Source organism: Sus scrofa, chromosome 15 (assembly GCF_000003025.6).
Source record: "Sus scrofa isolate TJ Tabasco breed Duroc chromosome 15, Sscrofa11.1, whole genome shotgun sequence".
Lineage (NCBI taxonomy): Eukaryota > Metazoa > Chordata > Mammalia > Artiodactyla > Suidae > Sus > Sus scrofa.
In genome coordinates, this window is record NC_010457.5 from 81,928,026 (window position 1) to 81,947,928 (window position 19,903).

The following is a 19,903-nucleotide window of genomic DNA, read 5'->3' on the forward strand; positions in this document are numbered from 1 at the left end:
CATTTAATGCTAAATGTAACCATTTTAAAGAAAACAATTAACAAATTTAACTTCTATAATTTCTTAGTTTTTAAAGTGCCTGGTTCTATTGAAGAAAAAAAGTCCTGTTGCAGTTGATATTTAGAAAGTTGTGATTTTGTTAGATTTAGTCCATTGTAATAATTGTGGGCGATTACAGAATGGGGATTTACTGTATCTGGCAAAAGAAGGGCTGGAAGCTTTTGAAAAAGACACTACTAGAAGCTCTTGGGAGCAAAAATGCTTTTGGCATTCAGGAGCCCCTGTTTGCTGCAGTTGACTTGTCGACAATCAAATGGATGAAGCATTATTAGTGTCAGCGATTCCAGTCTCAGTCAGACTAAAGAACAAGATTGGAATTGGTTTGAGCAGACAAGCTCAGTCGGCTAGAGGTGTCCTTTTGCCACTAGAGAGCGCCGTTGCTCCACTTTGTGATCGTAAAGCTGGTGTTGCAGCGGAAGAAGGTTTTGATTAAAGATACAATCTCATTTTAAATTCCAAATTAGGATAAATTTAAGCAAAAAGAAGCAATGTGCACTATTAAGTTCTCTAGAAGTGTTTGTTATGTATAAAATTTTGGCTTAGTCAGGATTTCAGAAAATGTGGACTACGGCACAGCTGAAACTATAAAATGTTATGTTAATGCACTGTATCAAAATAGAAACGTGCAAAAGCATACATCTTTATTTACGAAGTAATCGCGCTCTTTCCCAGATTGTAAACAAAATGTTTGAAGGGGGAAAAAAACCCTAAGTGTTTTGTCCCAAGAGGAAATATTAAGTTATGATATTTTCTTAATTAGGCCAGAATGTGTAGAAATGGAATTTGTAGTGTTTGTGTTTATTTTTCGCCCCCCCAGGAATCACAAAGTTCTAGAGGGTGCCTTGTGTTATTGAGATCTGGATTCATTCTTCTTTTTCTCCCATTCCATTCCAAAACCCACTAACGACGATTTAAACATGCACACACACACACACACGCCAAACAGTGAAATAAAAAGGCACAATTACAAAGTTATTTCCAAGGCTTTATTGAAAATAATACTCTTTTAATTGGGTATTTGCAAGATTGGAGTACAAGTCGTTAACTGTTGGAATCAGTTCGTTCGCCTTCGGACTTAAAGGAAGTTTACCTGGCGGTAACTGGCAGGAAACAACAACAAAACCCTTACCCTTCACTACCCCCACAAGTAAAGTCTCCTTGCACTCCCTACTAATTTAAAAATTAAGTAAAGCTCGATTTTATCACCTGGAGATTCATTAGCAATTCATTTACCTTAATCATTTCCAACTAATCCCTGTAGAAACAATTGATTCTTAAACATTATATTGTTATGCCTTTCCATCTCGATCTTATTTCCTCCATTTGCAAAATATGATATTCGGTCTATCCGGACTGACCCCAAGATCTTACTCACAGGCTGGGTCAACCCGCAAGAAGCGAGGGGTAGTTAAACCACTCTCCTGCTGTGCCTTTGGGAGCTGTGTGAAGGTTTTAGACATTTGCATTTGGCGTGAAAAGCTGGCGTGGTGTGTTTTAGCTACAGCGGGAGCCCCTCGGTGGGCTCAGGGAGTGTTTCTGAGGTCCGTTCCCAGGCCGTTGGGCCTGGAGTCCTCACAACAGTGAATTATCCCAAGGAAATGGGTCACCCAAAGACTCTACGAGAAAGGCAGTGTGGGCAAGGGAAAACACACTCAACGGAGACCTATTACTTATATAGGACATTAACGCCAGAGGGGAAGGGGAGGGAGGATGTGGAGGAGAGAAGGCGAATGGTGGTGTAATGGCAAGTGACTTCAGAGCAAGCTTCTAAAACCAGGGATATCATGCCGATTCACACTTGATTTATCCATATGACACAGGACGTTTCTCTTCCTCCTCGCTCATAAACCAGGATGAACCTTCTCTTTCCTTTTAGAAAAATCAGTAACTTTTTAGTCTGAGCCCAGCGCCCGCTCTCAGCAGTAACTTCACAGACTTCTTGGATAAACTAGAATCTTTAGAAGATGGGCGCCGCCTGCAGCTGCTTGGAACCGGCGCGATCCGAATGCCGGCCCGAGGCTCGTTGCGGGGGGACTTGCGGGCGTCAGTCCCCTGTACTCCGCCCGGGGCCACCGCCTGCCCTGGTCCGCTCGGCTCAGGGGCTGAGACCCTGGAGCCACGCGTCCTGCCCGAGGAAATACCACCCACCCCAGCATGAGTCCTCCTTCCCGCCTTGGAACATTTCTGTCCGTTTTTCCATTTACTCCCTCAGCAATGCTAATGCCTCCCCTCACCCCCCGCCCGCCACATTCTTCAGCCTCCCCCCGGCGCCCGGTGCTGACGTCTATCAAGGGTGAAATGATGGAAACTATATTCATGGGCATGATTTCCATTAAATATCAATTAACCTGGGAGCCTCAGCCAGGCGTGCAGTGCGTCAAGGGTAAATGTACATCTCATTTCCACAAGGCCCTCTCGGCTGGAAAAGAAGGGCTTAGATTCGATTTGATAATGCAAGGTATTGGGGTCACCCTTGTGGCTTTTAATCAAACCACTTGCACAGGACCTAACTCAAATATTCGGTTTGGATCATCTACACCACTTGCCCATGTTCCTTGGGCTGCATGCTCGTGTCTAGAGCCGTAAAAGCCAGGGCCAACCTCTGAGGGGCTGCTCTAGGGGCCCAGGAAGGGAGTCATTTGCTCCACAGCCTCCTGGGAGTGGCCTCCCTGCCTCCCCCCAAGTGTAAGGCTCTGCCGCGCCCCCGCCCTGCCGGCTGCGGTCCTCATTCCCTCGGCCCCGAGGGGCAAGACGAGCCCTTGGCAGTGCGGCTTTATGGGCCCCCTTTAAGGCCGGCGGAGGCATCTCCCGTCCGGCGTGAGGCGTCCCGTCGGGAACAGCGGTGTCGCCTCCGCACGGATCCCTCCGCGCGGTTATCTCGCGCCCATCTCGCTCCCTCTCCGCGCAGTGGCGTGGTGCGAAAATGCCTCGCCGGGGCGCACCGGGGCGGAAGCCTCGGCAGCGGCGGCGAGAGCTGTGGGAGGGGGCTACAGGGGGGGCGAGGTGAGAGGTGGCGGCGGGCAGAGGGTGTTTTTTTCCTTTTCCCTCCAGAGCGGGGGTTGTAAACCGAAGCCAAAGAGTGTCCCCGTGGGTCGGGTGCACTTTTTTCTTGTCCCGGTGCGCTCAGGGCCGCCTGGTGCCTGAGAGGAAACAGTGGAGGCAGAGGGACAGGTCACCCGGGGCGTCGGCGATTTTATTGCGGCCGAGCCGGCGCGCGCCGGGAGAGGCTGGGCGGGCGGTGGAACGCGGGGGCTGGGTGAGGCCCCGCGACCCGCGAGGGAGGCGGCGCGAGGCCGAGGAGACGGGCGCGAGAGCGGAGCATGAACGCCCAGTAGCCGAGTGCCCGCGGCTGCCCGGCCTCAGAGGCGACGCGCGGGCGGGCGGGCGGGCGGCGGCACCAAAGTAGCCCGGCGGCCCCAGCGGCGCGAGCAGCCGCCCCAGAGGCCCCCGCGGCAGTGCAGTCGCGCTGAGGCGCGCTCCCTGCCTGCTCGGCGCCGCCCGCCCGCCCGGGGCCGCCCTACCTCGGCCCCCGGCCGCCGCCGCCCCGATGAGCTCGTACTTCGTGAACCCGCTGTACTCCAAGTACAAGGCGGCGGCCGCGGCGGCGGCCGCGGCAGGCGAGGCCATCAATCCCACTTACTACGACTGTCACTTCGCGCCCGAGGTCGGCGGCCGCCACGCCGCAGCCGCCGCCGCCTTGCAGCTCTATGGCAACAGCGCCGCGGGCTTCCCGCACGCGCCCCCGCAGGCGCACGCGCACCCGCACCCTTCGCCGCCGCCCGCCAGGCCGGGTTGCGGTGGTGGGGGCGGTCCGGGCCCCGGCCAAGACTACTTCCACCCCGGCGGGGGCAGCCCAGCCGCAGCCTACCAGGCCGCCCCCCCGCCGCCGCCGCCGCCGCCGCCGCCGCCGCCTCCCCCCTGCGGCGGGATTGCCTGTCACGGGGAGCCCGCGAAGTTTTACGGATACGATAACTTACAGAGACAGCCGATTTTTACGACCCAGCAAGAGGCCGAGCTGGTACAATATCCTGACTGTAAATCGTCCAGTGGTAATATTGGCGAGGACCCAGACCACTTAAATCAGAGCTCGTCTCCTTCTCAAATGTTTCCCTGGATGAGACCACAAGGTTGGGATGCATTTTTTTTTTTTAAGCGGGGAGAGGGGGAGAAATCTGCTTTCATCTCACGTTCTAGCTTTAAAACTCCCCTTTCCTCTCCCTCTCCTTTTCCTTCTTGTGTGGCTTACAGTGACTCTTATTCATAAAGTAATACAGACTTTTTTTTTTTTAAGTAGAAACCATGTAAAGATGATGGGGACAGAATAGTGGCAATCTGCCCCTCATTCCTGCACATCCTGTATATATCTAACCTAAGGAGAGTTGTGTATATTTCACTTCTTAGACCGGTTCCAGAAACCTCCAGCAACCTGCAGATGCACCGTTACATTTTTTAAACATTTATTTTCCTCTTTTTTTTTTTGTTTGTTTGTTTATTTTAATCAGCAGCTCCTGGTAGACGAAGAGGAAGACAAACCTACAGTCGTTTCCAAACCCTAGAGCTGGAAAAGGAATTCCTTTTTAACCCTTATCTGACCAGGAAGAGAAGAATCGAGGTTTCCCACGCCTTAGCCCTCACCGAGAGACAGGTAAAAATCTGGTTCCAGAACAGAAGAATGAAATGGAAGAAGGAGAACAACAAGGACAAATTCCCGGTTTCCCGACAGGAGGCAAAGGATGGGGAAACCAAAAAGGAAGCCCAAGAGCTGGAGGAAGATCGAGCTGAAGGCCCGACAAATTAACTTCTACCTTTAAAGTTTTACCGCAGACTATTAAAACTAATGGTCAGCATATGCTGGTGGACACCACCTATTTTCTTTGTTGGAAAGGACTTTACCTGTATTTCAAGCTACCTTCATGTCACTGCTCTTGAGGTTTCTGCGCTTTGAGAGGGATTTGGGTGTTGCAAAAAAAGTTTCTAGTGTCACATAGAAACAGCGGTTGAGCTGTCCTATGTAAGAGTAATTTGATACTGACCTTGTAGCTATATTTTTATAATGGTAGTTTTTAATGTCTGAGCTGATGATTTTGCCTCAACAACATAAACTTCCTAATGATTAGCACTAAGTAATTGAATATAAAATGCTTTATTAATCAAACAAGTGCACTTGAACATTTTAAATCTTTTCTTTATGGTGAGTAAGTTAAAAGAAGTCTATTAATTTTTTTAAAAAAATTATGCCTGCAGAATATTTACTTTATATTATTTGATTAAAATGTATTATTTATGGTTTTTCTTTCTGCTTTTATAATGAATGGTTCGGGTGCCTTTTGTTTACTCCTAAAAGATTTCTTTGAGTATTTTGTAAATGTAATATCTCTGGGAAAAAGTCTGGGCCAAATATTCGAAAAGCACATGTTAGCTGAAGAGTGTAATGTGTAGTCCTGGCTCTGCAGCTTCCTTAAACTTGGGGGAAAATGTTGGGCCAGTGACAGAAGTTTCAGGACAATGTTAAAGTTGATGTTTAATAATTTTTCTATAGTTTCTACAAATTATGGCAATTTAATCATCTAAAGTGAATGAATACTTGAAAAGCCTATTATAACTTTCACTTATATAGTTTTTACTCTGGCGAATCGCCTTGTGGAAAGCTTTTCATTGCTGAATTTGCTTTCGTTTTGAACCGAGCTTGGTATCGCCTGAAATTGCTAGGTCTCTATGCTGTGGCAGTCGATGTGATTCTGTTTTTTGAGGAGGTGCCATATTTATTTGTATTCCTTCTCTCTGTTTGCATGCCCATTGTGAGCCAACTTGCTCTGCACATCTCAGATATCGGTTGGTACGTCCTCTGCTGTTCTCCAGGTTGGCCTCACTTATTTGAAACAAGCCCTGAGAGCAAATGCAGAAAAATCTGAGTGTAAACAACTGCTCCAGAACAAAGCTAGCTCCTTAATAAAAGAAATGAATCTTTTTTCTAGAGCTAGTGTTTTTGAGCGCCGCCAATAACACTTTTCCTGAATTAGGAACAATTGCCTGTGCTCACATGAAGGCAACATCCTGCCAAAACTTCTGTTTGATAAAAAGGAGGGTGGGGGTTACATGCACCCTTGCTGTAAAAAAATAAATAATAAATGCAAGGAGTGGAGGGGGCTCTCTTTCATTCCAGAGAGGGCCGGCTAGGCTACCTAAGCTTCATCTTGTTCTGTTTAACCTTGATAAGATATTGGGAAAGCCTTGAACTTCACAAAGGATTGGAGTTGTAGGCCCGGTGGGGAATGACCCAGAGTCCAGGTTACACCGCAGCTTATTCCACTGAGTCGGCGCTGATGCTGAGGTTTGGGATCTGTTCTTAACAAGATATCCATTTTCCATTTGAGGCTGCTCCTGCAGCTGCCATTTTATGAGGGCAGAGGAGGGGGCAGAGGGGCGGGAGAGAAGAGCAAAAATTCAAGTAAATTAACATTTCTTCCCCCGAAAGGGAAAGGACCTTTATCAGGTAGACATTGAAGAAGTCTCTTCTATTTCTAAATGCCTGTGTATTTTAGAAGAGGTACATTTTAATTTCCAGATTTAATGATTGTACAGGTAAGAAAATGAAATCCTCTAGTTTTAGGTCTGGATCACCCCTCAGGCATTGATGGGCTGTATGCCTGCTGCTTCAAGGACCGGTGAAATGTTGGCACTTACTGGGCCAGAAACGAAGCACCACCTGGCTTTCTATCCAGGGAAGAGGTCTGGCTGTGGCATTTGCTGACCTGAGCCAGGAAAGACAGTTTTAAGTCAGGGGTGGCCCTGAGTTTAAACATTTGCATGAGAGGAGACAGCTGCAAACGTGCATACTGGATTTGGAAACGCCTTGCTCTGAGTGCTGCCTGAGACTGCTGTTGACTGGTTTAGAGCAAGTATGCCAAGTGCCTGAAAGCATGGCTAGGGAACAGCTTGCCTGGGGAGAGGGCGTGAGTAAGCTGGCTAGAGACTGGTGCTGGCTAAACTCCAGCTGCCTTCCGTTTAAGGGATCCTCTGTTAGCAGAATGCACCATCTCCTACATAAGAATGTCCCCCCAAAAATCACTTTTAGAGCCACTGATTTGTGCAAAATTCTCTGTAAGGAGGGGGACTTGGGTGTGGATAGAGGTGGAAATAAGGGAAGGAAGGGGAGGTAAAAATATTTCCTCTTCATTTTGTGCTACTCTGTTGTGCTGCCTGGCCCCATCAGCCTCCTAACCCATGGTTAATTCACAGCTCATGTACAGAAAAAGACTGTTGCAGTTAACTGGTACATTTGAGAGTATTTGTACATTTTTTTGGTGTGTATATATATGGTGTATTTGTATATACACATTGATATTCATGTGCAGAAAACATTGGTAATAAATGTAGGTATGTAAGTTTCCTTTTGCAGCTGGGAAAAGCATAGATTTGTCTCCAAATAAAGAGCTGTGGAATTACAAACCCTCATCACCACCTTCTTTCTTACAGTGGCTAGAAACTCCCATCATGGTGTTTCATGCAGACAGCTCACAGTGACGAGTGCAGGAGATACCCTTCTAATTGGCTCAAATCTGTAAACATCCGAGGGTTGCAGCAATAAGTGAGCCAACATTTTTGCTGCAGAAATTTGCATGAACCTTTTGCAAACCTGCGCAACGTTCTTTTGCCTTGGACTGCTTAGAGGATCTGCTTAGAGAGGTCTGTAAACTATTTACAGAAAAATAGGACCCTCCAATGTTAACACGGAATGAAATAACCAAGCCTTCGAAGTGAATCAGATTCTCTGTTTTCATGGACCAGAAACACACAAAAGGGGGTGTGGGTCTCAATGGTTCCTAGAGAAAAGTCAGTTCACGGGCTGCCATTTTGTGAAGTTCCACAAAGCCTAGCACATGGCTTACCTCTGCACAAGAGGGGAAAATGCAAATATGGCTGCCTTTTCAAAAGTGCAGTTTTTTTCCTAGCCCTCTTCCCCGAGCAGAAAAGGACGGTCATAAAGCTGTGCATTTTTTTTAGGTAGAGGAAAAATGACAATTGAGGTTCTTTCTCAGAATATCTTAGAATTAAACAATCTCTGTTCAGTTCCACATGTATAGACCCATATAAAGTGCTCTAGCTTGGAAGGGTCCAACAACATGCTGGATTTTCTTGTATAATTAAAAATATTGTCTAATTATTCTTCAGTGCAGAAGGTGTTGCTCTTTCACATCCAAACTGTGTCCTCTGCTTCTTCAGTGTTTGCTGAATCCTCAGGCATCTGGTGAAGAGAGGAAGAGAGAGAACATTTTAATGAACCCTGGCTGCTGCTATGGTTACCTCTAGCAAAGTTGGAGTCCACTGACTTTCTCTAGAAAGAATATGATTTTTGCTGAAACATGGCAACAGAAGTACTTTTAGAAAAAAAATTCAAGGTCATCAGAATTTTTTCAAGGGATATAAACGGCCTGCTCCTGAGGGTGTTGTGCACCTCCTGCTTAAGTCCATGTCCACTTAGCTACTTACTGGGTGTGAGGATGTTAATAGCAGAGAACTTACACACAGGCATCCAATGCAAATATTTATAAAAGTATTACTAGAAGTCCAAAGACAGTGTCCTTGAAGGGATGGGGGGAGGGGTTACCTCTTACAGGCTGATTCTGAAGCCTGGCTGGCCATGCCCATGCATTAATGATGAGGAAGGCCAGCCAAGGACATTTACTTTCAGCTGGGGTTCACTGGAGCAGCTTCCGTGAGAGGTGCAAAGGGAATGTGACTCCTGCCTTTGAAGAAAAAGGACCTTTTTTTTTTTTTTTTTCTTCCAAGCCTGAAACTGGGTAGTTGCCCTTTTCCTGAACAAATGGAGCCCCTCTCCTCTTCAATATTGCATTGAGCAAGCTTTTCAATGGACAAGCATTTGGGGAACAAGGGAAGGCGGGCTAGGATTGATTCCATAGAAATGAAAATTGCAACAACAACAAAAAAAGAAAAAACAATGAGAATTGCACTTCAGGGATACTTAAACAAGGGTTTCAGAGGGGATCCAAAAAGATTGCCTCTCCTCTATCCCAGGACTGTCCAGGAAGTTGTTCCTGCTGAGAGAAAAGGTCAGGCATTGGGAGTTCACACTTATTTTGGACAAGTTGACAAGTACCTAAAACCATTTTCAGCCTTTGAGCTGGTTGGCAACTCTCTACCACAGAAACCCTAAGAAATGGGAGGGACCCCAAATTATGTTGAAGAGGGCTGGTGAGGGAACAACACACTTTCTTGGCCTGCAGAGCCCAGGTTTTCAGCGCAAGATCACTGACTGGGGCTTGCTTGCCCGGAGATGAGAAGGGCCAAAACAGAAAGTGCTTGGCTGCTATTTCAGAACAGCCTTTTGGTGAGGAGAGGGACGGAGAGGCCAAATGAAAGGAGAGTTGGAGGGGTGACCGCCAGGATCACCTCCTCAAGCCGGCGCGGGGCGGTACACAGCACTCATTCTCCCTGTAACACAGAGCCCAATGAGCAGGGGTTTCAAGCCAACCCACCAAAATTTAAAAAAAAAAAATAAAGGAAAAGAATTCCTAGCAAAGGTGAAAGAGAAAGGAATCCTAAAGGCAAAAAAGGCAGAGAGAGCAGATGAGGGAGGAAGGAAGAGGAGACTCAGGAGGGGGAGGAAGAGAAGGAGAGAGAGAAGAGGAAAGAGGAGAGGGAGAGAGAGAGAAAGAGAGGAAAAAACATGGCGCTTGCGAGCTGTATGTGCAAAATCCGCAAGGAATTGCAGTAAATTCCTTTTTGTTTGAAGAAAATTTACAACTTGGTAATAGACCTTTTTATGACCTATTTGCGGTCGTCATTGGCTGCGGCTGGTCATGTGCAGGCTCCGCTCGCCTTCACGGCCTTTTTCCTGATTTCCCAGGCGAATTTCCCCCCGCATTCTGCCTTCCTAGAGCCTCACCCCCTCTTTTTCTAACCTTTGTCTCTGCAGAGGTGGGCTCCAGTCGCCGGCTGCGGGATCGCGGGGTCCGCGGCGGCCTCGTCTCCCGCCCGGCGCTCAACCTGGCCCCACCGCCGCTTCGCCCCGGCAGCGCCGCTGCCGCCTCCGAAGCCGGTAGGGAGCCCGGCGGGCGGGAGAGCCCGGAAGGAGCCCCGGGCACCGAGGCCCCCGCCGGCGCCGGCACCGCCCGCCGGGAGCAGCCGGCCTGCTCCGGGTGACCGAGCCGCGCGGTTCCGACGCGGCTCCTTCTCCAACATGAAGAAGCCCAGAGCGTGCGCAGCCCGGCAGCGCCTAGTGGATTACAGTAGCCTCCAGGGCCCACCGCCGCCTCCTGTTCGGCACCTCCGGGTAAGAGTCTCCCCCGCCCCGCGCCCCCGGCGTGCCACCGCGGGGCTCGAGGCTCCCACCCCTTTGGACCGCTCGGTGAACCCGGCCCGACACCCTACACTTCCCCGGGGCCTGGGAGTGGCTGTCTGCGCCCCCTGCTTCCAAATCACTCCATCTCTGAGCGGACGTCCCCTGGGGCCCCGGGTGGGGTCCAGCTGAGCTCAGAAGTCGAAAGGAAGCCCTGTTTCCTCTCGAGATTCCGAGGGGCGGATAGCAGCAGTCAGGACCCCACTGCCTAGATGGAAAGCCCCCCAATCTCTACCCTGGGAAAAGTGTGTAGATGGTTCCTGGACGTCTCAGCTTTGTTGGGGGTTGCTAAAGGCACTTAGAGTACAGAGCAGTGTTTTGCGGTTTGTCTGTGGTCAGGTATCTGGGAGGCTAACAGGTGCTTTTCGAGGGTGGGAGCTTGGGGTGGGGGGTGGGGTGAATTCCGTGTATTCGGGATGTGCTTGGTTTGTTAACCTAGACTTTGATGAGTGATGCTTATTTCTAAGGTTTATGGTTTATTGGGCCTTGTGTATAAGATGGAATTTTAAGTATTAACTGTTTCTCTAGTCCTTAGACAGTTTTTGTAACAACGCAAGAAAGGTTCCTCACACATGTAATAATCTATCAAATGAATTTGGATTATTCTGTGCCATAAGGTGAATGCATAAGGTATTCTGTGCCATAAGGTGAATACATTTGGGGAGGTAACAGTATCAGAACACCTGGTGCAGGTCTTGGGAAAAAAACCAATAGACATCTCAGAAATTCAAAGCATGTTTAAGTTAAAACATTGCCTGTGTTTATTTGCTAGAGTAGGAAAAAAGTAGATATTTTGCTCTCTAAATGTACTGTCATGGTGTAGGTCATTGTTGTTTTGCTTAGAAACGAATATTATATGGCAACATTTTCAACTCTACTTCAAAATCACTGAACCAAAATATCTATGAGTCAAAAGAAAATTATTTGGAGGAAAAATGCAATTTTCTCCCACGGACTTTGAATGGCACTTGAGGATGCAGTTCTCAAATCCCATTGCCTTTTCCCTCATGGACACATTGTGAAAGAGTAAAACCTTTGGACAATCTGCCGCATTGCGCATGGGGTTGACCTACACATGGCAGAGTATCATTTTTCAAGCACCCAGCGGAAAACTCTAATTTAATGTTCTCCCCAATATTCCAGTGTAACAATGTTGGCCACAAAAGGATTTCTGAACAATAAACGACATCTTTATAGAAAGGCATTTTTAGTAATTCATGATGGAATGATGCTCATTTCAAAATGGAGGGCTAGGAGATTTGTGGCCCATTGACTTCTGCGGAATTGTCGTGGATCACTACGATCCTCCACAAATAAGAAACAATGATTTTTACATTTGGAATGTCTGTATTTTGTAACGATTCCTCTACTAAGGTACTGCTGAGATCATTCTTTCATATTGGCATAGAGCATTACCTACTGAAAAGCAGGCCCCTGGTGGGGGGGCTCCCAAGGCCCTCCCCTGGCAGTTCCAGAGCCTAAGGAGCACCTAAGTTGGCTGGAACCACGATGGGGATGGGGATGAGTTGTGGCCGTGATTACCAAGCTCTTGTGTTCAGAGCTTCAGTAGCCCTTCCCTGAATTTGGTGACTGAGCACGCCCAAGTGACTAGGAACCTGAGCAGGCTGCAGGTCTGATTATGCTGCAGAGGATGATGTCATGGGCAGATATGGAGGACTAAGGAGCTCTTTGTAAGTCCCTGTGGTAGCGTTAAGAGCTTACTGGAACTAAATGGTCACTTGCATCGAAGGGAGTAAATAATCTGCAAATCACATTTGAACTCAGGCCACTTAGACTACTGAGGAGACTAGTTAACACTTTTGCCACTGCCAGAAATGCTCCCACTGTCCCTGTTAACCTAATCTTTTTAAAAGTAAACGAAATAAAAAAAATACTCGGACCCTAAGAGGCCACAAGCCAGGGAGTGTAACTCCCAGCGTCCTTGGCCAAACTTCTATCCGTTTATAGATCAGGGAGCCGATGGCATGTCAGGGTCTTAGAATCTAAGGTCAGGCAGTGAGCTGGGCTTGCGGTCTCCGAGGACCAGGAAAAAGAACGAAGCTCCTTGTTATAAATATGGCCAAGCACCAGGACTGAAAAACCAAACCTATTTTCCTGTTAGATGCTCCTCCAAATAAATGTATTTCGCCAGAATTCTGCTTTCCGAGCTCGAGAAGCAAGAGAAATCGGAACAAAGACAGTATTTCACTCTGGGCTGGCAGGCAGCTGTTAGAGGTATTTACGGCCTTGCCGCAGTGCGGCCGCCGGGCAGGGCACGCGGGGGCACCGGAAGCTGGGGAGAAGACACCAAGAACTCGGAATTCCGATTTAAGTCCAATTTAGGGTCACTTTTCCGGAATTGCTGTGAATAGATACCCTCTTTCTAGGAACTGGTTCCTTAGACTTCGTAGTTGTACAGAATGAGGGAGAAGTTGAGCTCTCTGAACGTAGGGTGGTTCCTCCCTCCCGTTCCCCTTGATGAAAGACTTGGGAGAAGCCGTGTACTAAATGTGAAATTGCTGATCCAAACGACAACCTTCAGAGGGTTCACTGGCAACATGGCGATTTTGTTGATTCGGAGGAACAGCGCTTGCAAATCAGAAGGCATCTTGAGGCTTTTGACATAGGTTTTCCTGAAAAAGAAAAGTATGTTTCCTGCCTCTCTAAGGTGGGGCATGCAAGGTCCTCTGCAAGTACCTGCTAAAGTAGCGCGCGATGACGCACACCGCCCAGCGCTGCGCACACCTCCCACACAGTTCAGGGCCCCCGAAACGCCTGCCTCGCGCGGTCGCCCGGCGTCAGGCGCATGTGCAATGAAATAGTCCAGCCTGAAGATCCAACCAGCAAAGTACGAGAAGGGGGAGGGGGCGAGTGGACTCGGAGTAGGAAGATATAACCTGATCTCTCCACTCCTCCCTCCCTCTGGATTCGCTACTCATCTTTCCTTTATTCCAACCTTCAGTCTAAATATAGCCAAACATCTTGCCCTTGACTACGTTATTTTCAATCGTCTTGACTCACCACCCCACCCCAATTGAAATCTGTACTTTAGAAACAGGCTGCAAATAAGAGCTAGTGGCCAAAAGAAAACCAAATCTTTCAAGGTGTTAAACACACACATACATTTTTAACACCTTAAAAGAAGACCTTATATGTGACCCTCGGGGGCGTATAGATTTTTTCAGCCTGGTGCTTAGGCTTTGGGAAAAGGCCTTTCCTCTTGGAGCCTGTTCAGACCGCCAAACTTCAGGCCGATCCTTCAGCCAGACCACTCCCGGATCTTGTTACGCCAGCGCAGCACGTTTGAGGGCTCCGTGGGGGCCAGCGGCTCAGCGGAGCGGTCAAACAAATAAAAAAATAAACAGACAAACTGGAAGGCTTTTCCGCCTGGGCTCGCCTAATTAAGAGGGGGGGATGCACGCTCCTGGGCAGAGAGCCCGTTGTCGATGCTGGGGGGCTGGGGTGGGAGGCGGCCTCAGGGTCCTCTCGCCTCCTTCTGGCCACCCCAGGGGACCCTAGAGAATCAGCTCACAGCCTCTGGCGCGGGAAGACCTCCGCCGGCGCGAAGAAGCCGGCCCTCGGGTTTCCGGGGCTGGCACAGTCCCCCTGCTCGGCTGTCTGGCGCCTTGTCCAGGAGGAGGCGCTGTAGGACAAGCGTCTTGGCTGCGGAGGCGAGGGAGATGCCCCGGCCGCGAGCGGACCGGGTGGGGTGGGGGGAGGGAAGGACACGTGACCCCGCCCCTCTCTCTCCCCGCCCTCCATCTCCGCTCGCAAAGTGTTTTCCGCCTCTGAGGAGAGTTGGCGCTGGCGACGCTGCGCCCACCCCCAGGACAGGCTTCGCGAGACGCGCAGCAGAAGGAGCCCCGAGGCCTGGGAGTCTGAAGGCAGGTACCGGGGTGGCGGTCCACCTCACTTCCTCCGCCTTCCTGGAGGGGGCGCGATTTCCGCGCTCTAGGCTTCGAAGCGCAGGAAAAGAGCTAGGGTCCGGTGGTGGGGCAAGCTGCGCACAATCCGCGGGGTCCCAACCAGTCCCCTATTGTTGGGCTACTGTGCTTGCCACTTTCCCTTCCCGCAATCCCTGCTACCTGGAACGGACACCCTTGAAGAGCATTCAGCACGTCCTCCCGTAAGCAGACGGGCCTTGTCCTGGCTTACCCAGGACAAGCCAGGGTGAATCCTGTTGCTCGTGCTGTTAAAGAACTCCGCAGGTGCTCATCTTTCCTCCTTTCCTCACCATCGACACACTCTTCTTTCACCGTTGGGCCCATTTCAGGCCTTTCGTGGGTTCCACGGGGGCATTTCCTGCATCAGTAGTGATACCCAGTTTCAACGACTGGCTCTGATCCAACTCCACTGTTCCTCATTGCCTCCTGGCAACACAGTCTTATGCCTCCTTCTTTACCTTAGGCCAGTGATTCTTAATGAAGGCCTGCATTCAAGTCTCTTGTTTATAATCCAGGTTCCTGGGCCTCACACTAGACTTACAGAATCAGAATGCAGTTTGTAAACATTCTCTACCATAGCAATTAGGATGTATACTTATGTTTGAGAATTACAAGTCAAGGGTGTCTCCTGCTTCTTCTATGGTTCCTTGGTCTCCGGCGCCAAGTTCTCTCTACCACTCAGCACCCCCCTCCCATAGTTCTGGGGGCTCCCTCTTCAATTAGGTTTTCTAATGTCATGACCCCATGGGGTGAGTAATTGCTTCCATATAGGGAAGGGGACATTGGTCCTTTGCTAACTTGGAGATTTTTTTTTCAAAGAGATGAGTAGGTTCTTGGTACAGTCTGCCTTTGTTCAAATCTTTACCTGCTGTGTGACCTTAGGCAAGGAGGGCAAACTCTCTGGGCTTGTTTCCTCATTTGGAAAGTAGAGATAATAAAAGTACCTTCAAGAGCTGTTGTGAGGATTTTTACTTACATAGCACTTCTGTATTCCCAGCACTATTCTAACTGCTTTACATACATTAACTCACTGATTAAGCACTTAAAATAGTTTTTGGCACAAGCCAAACATTCATTACCTGTTTTGACCATGTATTGAATAATAAGCATTCAGTAGGTGTTCCTTATCATCAGTATGCCTTTTCTGTTCAGTAATCAGGCCTAGACTATTAGAACTGAAAGAGACCTGATTCCCGTGCCCAATCTTTGAATAGTACAGAGCAGACAGACCTAGGCTTGGTGACATGGAAAGTGGCAGGCCCAGGAGAACATGGATCTGAGACTTTTCCTGTTGCTGTAGTGAGCCTCATAGACTCTGCTTCCTTGGATCTCAGTGTCTGGCACCTGCCTCCAGGGAGATTTCAGGGCCATGCCTTGGAGGAAAGTGCCTCTGGTTCCTCAGTGGGCAGATATCAGGTAGGGGAAGCCTCACACCCACACAGGACACACATGTGACACCTACAGGGGACACTCATGTGACACCTACAGAAGGCACAGGCTTTACCAGAGAGCAGGCCCCACCATCCACCCCCTGGAGTCACTTTCTCCACCACTGCCTATCAGTCACAAGCATTAGGCCAAGTGCCCTCTTTTACAGCCCCAGGACATCTCTTGAAACCTGGCTCAGGGTGGAAAAGCAAAAGGCCAGAAGACCACGCAAAGGAGGCAAGGAGTGCCCCACTCTTTTATCTGCTTGTGCTCCAACATTTGGGCTCTGGGGCCATGGCTGAGCCACAGCTCCCAACTTGGGCCACAGTGATGTCATGGTGTGTCTTAGAGAGGCCTTCACCGCCACATCTTCATCAGCCCTTCCAATTTTTGAGATTCTTTATATCTTTTAAAAAGAATTCTATAAATACTACTTCAGGATATAACCCACACATATGCACACAGCCCCCACCCCCACCCCCGCAACCAGGTTTCACCCCTGAGCCTTGGCTTCCATGACTTCTGACTCTAGATTTTTCCTGAGTGGGCCCCCACAGCCTTTGGCAAGCTGCTTCTCTTGGCTCAACCAGGAGTCACCTGGGTCAGATTTTCTGTCCAAACACACCTAGTCTCTTCTGCTTTCAACCATGGAAGGCAGGATTTGGCCCATGTAATCAGGCAGCACTGCAGCAGCCCAGCCACCCCATCTCCTGTGCCATCTAACCTCTATTTTTGGTTCTCAAAGACTTAGATGACCACCTCAGGCTCTGCTTCTCTTGGGAATAGTGGAGCCTTTTCCAACCTCAGGCCCCAGCATCAGAGATGCTGCCGCAGAGCCTGTTCTTTGACCTCCCATCTCTGACCATCAGGGTTGTTCCCTCTGGGGTCACCTTTCCTTCCCAGAGGACAGCAAGTCAGAGCTCCAGTGGGCAGACGCCATCGTAGCAGGTGGAGGTGGGTGTAGCAGAAATGTTCCTCTCTCAGTGATAGAGTACAGTGCTAGGACTATGGAATCATATTTCTCTTCTGCTTGGGACTCCCCAAGCTCTACCCCCAGCCTGTGTCCCTAAGTGCCAGACCTGGCAGTCTCCTTCCTTTATCTGCCCCGAGCCCAGAGAATTCACCTAAAGTCCCATCCCCACCTATCCTGGGTGTGCAAACACTTAGTTTAAGTGGAGAGTTCCATACCACCTCTGGGCAAGAAGTCTCTTAAAAGTCAAGATTTCCTGGGCCACATGGCAGGGCCCTTGGGGTGGGCAGGTCGTGGACCTCATTACATCAGGAGTGCAGCTGATGCCTCCTGGGACCCCTTAACTCTCTCCTTCTTCCTGGGAGCTACTTGGTGGCATCTGGGTTGGAGGAGCCCTGCAGGGGACCCTACCTCATGGAAGCACTCCAGGCAGGAATTCCCAGGATTGGCTCTTTCCAGCCACATGGGGAAGGACAGTGCCCAGAGCCTCATTTTACCCAGAAACCAATTCCTGACAGGTTTTTAAGAAGGCTTTCCACCTCTTCTCCCTTACCTCTTCTTTCTGTCTACCAGGACTGCCATCAAAAGTCCTTGGGAAAATCCCAACAAATTGGCCCAAGCTAGTCTGCCGCTCCCTCTGGTGCTCCCGTCTTCTTACTAGGCAGAATCTGTTCTTCCCCTTCTCCTCTCTCTCATTCATCTCCAGAAGCCCCACCCTGGGCGATGGGGGCAAGGCAAGATTAGGGGAAGGTGGGCACTTTCTTCTTAATCATGCTTCCTGGCCATCCTAAGATTAGGAGGTAATGGAAGTTGACTGCCTTTCTTTCCTCCTTTCCCCTAAGCATAGCTAGTTCCTTTCCTGTTATTGTCTAAATATAGAGAGGAGGCTGTATAATTGTATTCTTCTTAGGTAAGCCACAGTGAGGACTGCAAACAAGTCCAAATCACCATCCTTCATCACCTTTCATTCAGAAAATATCTATTGAGCCCTGATTAGGTCCCAGACATTGTTTCAAACACTATCTCCTCAGCTTGGTCTTCTCCTTACACCTCCCCCCCCATAAAAAGCTCATCACAATTGCCTAGAATATCAGCATTCTTTGACTAATTCTGTTTTATTCACGTAAGGAAAAATAAAGAAAGCTTTTCCCAGTACCTCAAACATTTATTTATTTTTTTGAGTGGATTAAGAGGGGCTTATTTTGAAGCTGTTCATCTAGTGCTAATAGACTCAAAAATCATTTTTTTAAGGATTGATCTTTATGTTCAAGTTTTAAAAACAGATGCCACCAACTGTAAAAGGAAAAGATACTGCTGAGTGTCTAATGGGGGTGGAGGAGGTGGGGAGAGGCAGGGGAGAAATAGATGCCATATATAGTCCAGCCAATAGCCCTCTACTTTCTGTCCAAGGAAAGTGAAATCAGGACATGGGTTTATAAATGCACAGAGAAAGGGTGAGAAGTAGGGTTTGAAGAGGTTTTTTGTAGAGAGGAGTTTCGTGGATTTGATAGGACTTGCTAAGAACTTCTGCAACTGAATTTGATTTAGAAATCATGTATGTGGATGTGCTCTACAAATCTACGCAGAACATCCATTCTTTGCATCAGAATAGTCAAAATCACACATTTTCATACTGTTTGATAGCAACTCTGACAGGCTAGGGAAGAATGCTGGGGGTCAGTTAGCTTTTATTTACTCCCCTTGGGGGGAGCTGGGAGCATCTTTCCCACCCCCACCTACCCCAAGCAAAGAGTGTCACATTCGCCGCAGGATAGAGCAGCACTCAGGCCCAAGTTCCTTTTCTTGCTTTCTCAGCGGGAGAGCACGGCGGCCCCCTCCTCTCTTAGGCTCTCCCTCTGGTGGGAGTGGCAGTGTGGGAGTGGAGGCAGAAGAGGGGGAGAGGGATAGGACCCCAGCCAGATTTGGAGCCCCAAGCTCTGTGTGGGGGCACCGTGGGACTGGGGACATCTGACTTCCTGGGCTTGGGTTTCTTGAGAGCCTCATTTGCTTGCTCACACCCTGTCTCCTTCACACCAGGGCTGTTTTATTGTTTTATAACCTTCTTTAGCGCTTCAGTTGCCAAAGATTCAGATGGGGCTATTCTCCACTTTCTCACTTCACCAAACCCCAAATCTTGCTGTTTTAAGCAGTTTGGTCACTTGCAAAGGCTTCCCTTCCAGATCTAAGCAAATTATAGAAACTTCTAGGCATGTGGCTACCTTCAACTTTCGCTGAGCCCATTCACAACAATACAGAGCTGAGTGTTAACTCAACTGCCACCCCCACCCCCAAGCCCACCCCGCCTCTCCCTAACTACTCTTTTCTTATTGAATCTAAAACAAAATCTCCAATAACTTCTGGTGTAAGCAAGTAAGAAGTGGCATTCCGTTCCTCTTTATTTACCACATTAGAGCTAGAAAATGATCGAAATAAAGGAGTTGATGGTACTCACAGCGAATGTAGCCCAAGAATCATAAGGCATGCCCACCAATCAGCCTTTTCCAAATAGCACTATCTCCCAATCTAAACAGACATCCCTGAAAAGATGCTATTTGAAAAGCTCAGGGTATTGATATGAATATGACCCCCCTTGCATCCCAGATATTTGGAACTATTTAAATGTGAGGGAACAGTTGCAGTGAACCTTTATTTAGTGAATAAAAGTTTAAAGGCGAAGGTTATTTATGGTTCTGCAGAGATGGGACCTGAGTGGCTATTTACGAGCACGTGATTCCAATAAACTTTGTTTTATGGCTTGAGAGTTGACAAGCCAAAATATAATTCCCACCATAAATTAGGTTAAGAGCATACAAGTGCAGATGCTTGGTTCCTGGAGCAGCAATAGGGAAGTGAGAGGCTCCAGCTACCGCCGGGCTCAGAAGGAGACAGTTCTGCTCCCATCTCCCCTGCCCACTAGGAGAGAAAACCAGTAAGTCACTTATTACTTTTTCCAGGACAACTCCAGGGGTGGGGAATTTCTCTGCCCCATTTTTTCTGCCTGGTGGGGAGAAATCCCATGGAAGTGAATTTTAATTTTAACTTACACCTAAATCAACAAATAGAATGGGAATCCTGATTTTCTCCTCTCCCTTCTGAACATAGGAAGTTAAGAATTGAGGGCTCCCACCTCACAAGAGGGAT

General features: G+C 48.7%; 2 protein-coding genes across 4 annotated transcripts; one reads left to right on the forward strand and one right to left on the reverse strand.

The window, feature by feature from the left end:
- Positions 2,898-7,503, forward strand: HOXD8 (homeobox D8). Of its 3 annotated transcripts, XM_021076351.1 has the most exons (3): positions 2,898-3,063; positions 4,040-4,187; positions 4,563-7,503. In XM_021076351.1, the coding sequence occupies exons 2-3, from the start codon at positions 4,163-4,165 to the stop codon at positions 4,856-4,858; spliced, it is 321 nt and encodes a 106-aa protein (XP_020932010.1). In that variant the 5' UTR covers positions 2,898-3,063; positions 4,040-4,162; the 3' UTR covers positions 4,859-7,503. The 3 variants fall into 3 exon arrangements, with proteins under 3 accessions (XP_020932010.1, XP_020932007.1, XP_020932008.1); XM_021076348.1 differs by having other exon boundaries at positions 2,970-4,187; XM_021076349.1 differs by having other exon boundaries at positions 2,970-4,187; positions 4,566-7,503.
- On the reverse strand, positions 7,812-13,358 carry LOC110257186 (translation initiation factor IF-2-like). The gene is made up of 2 exons (XM_021076352.1): positions 9,984-13,358; positions 7,812-8,305 (listed from the first exon to the last, which is right to left on the reverse strand). The coding sequence occupies exons 1-2, from the start codon at positions 10,261-10,263 to the stop codon at positions 8,298-8,300; spliced, it is 288 nt and encodes a 95-aa protein (XP_020932011.1). The 5' UTR covers positions 10,264-13,358; the 3' UTR covers positions 7,812-8,297.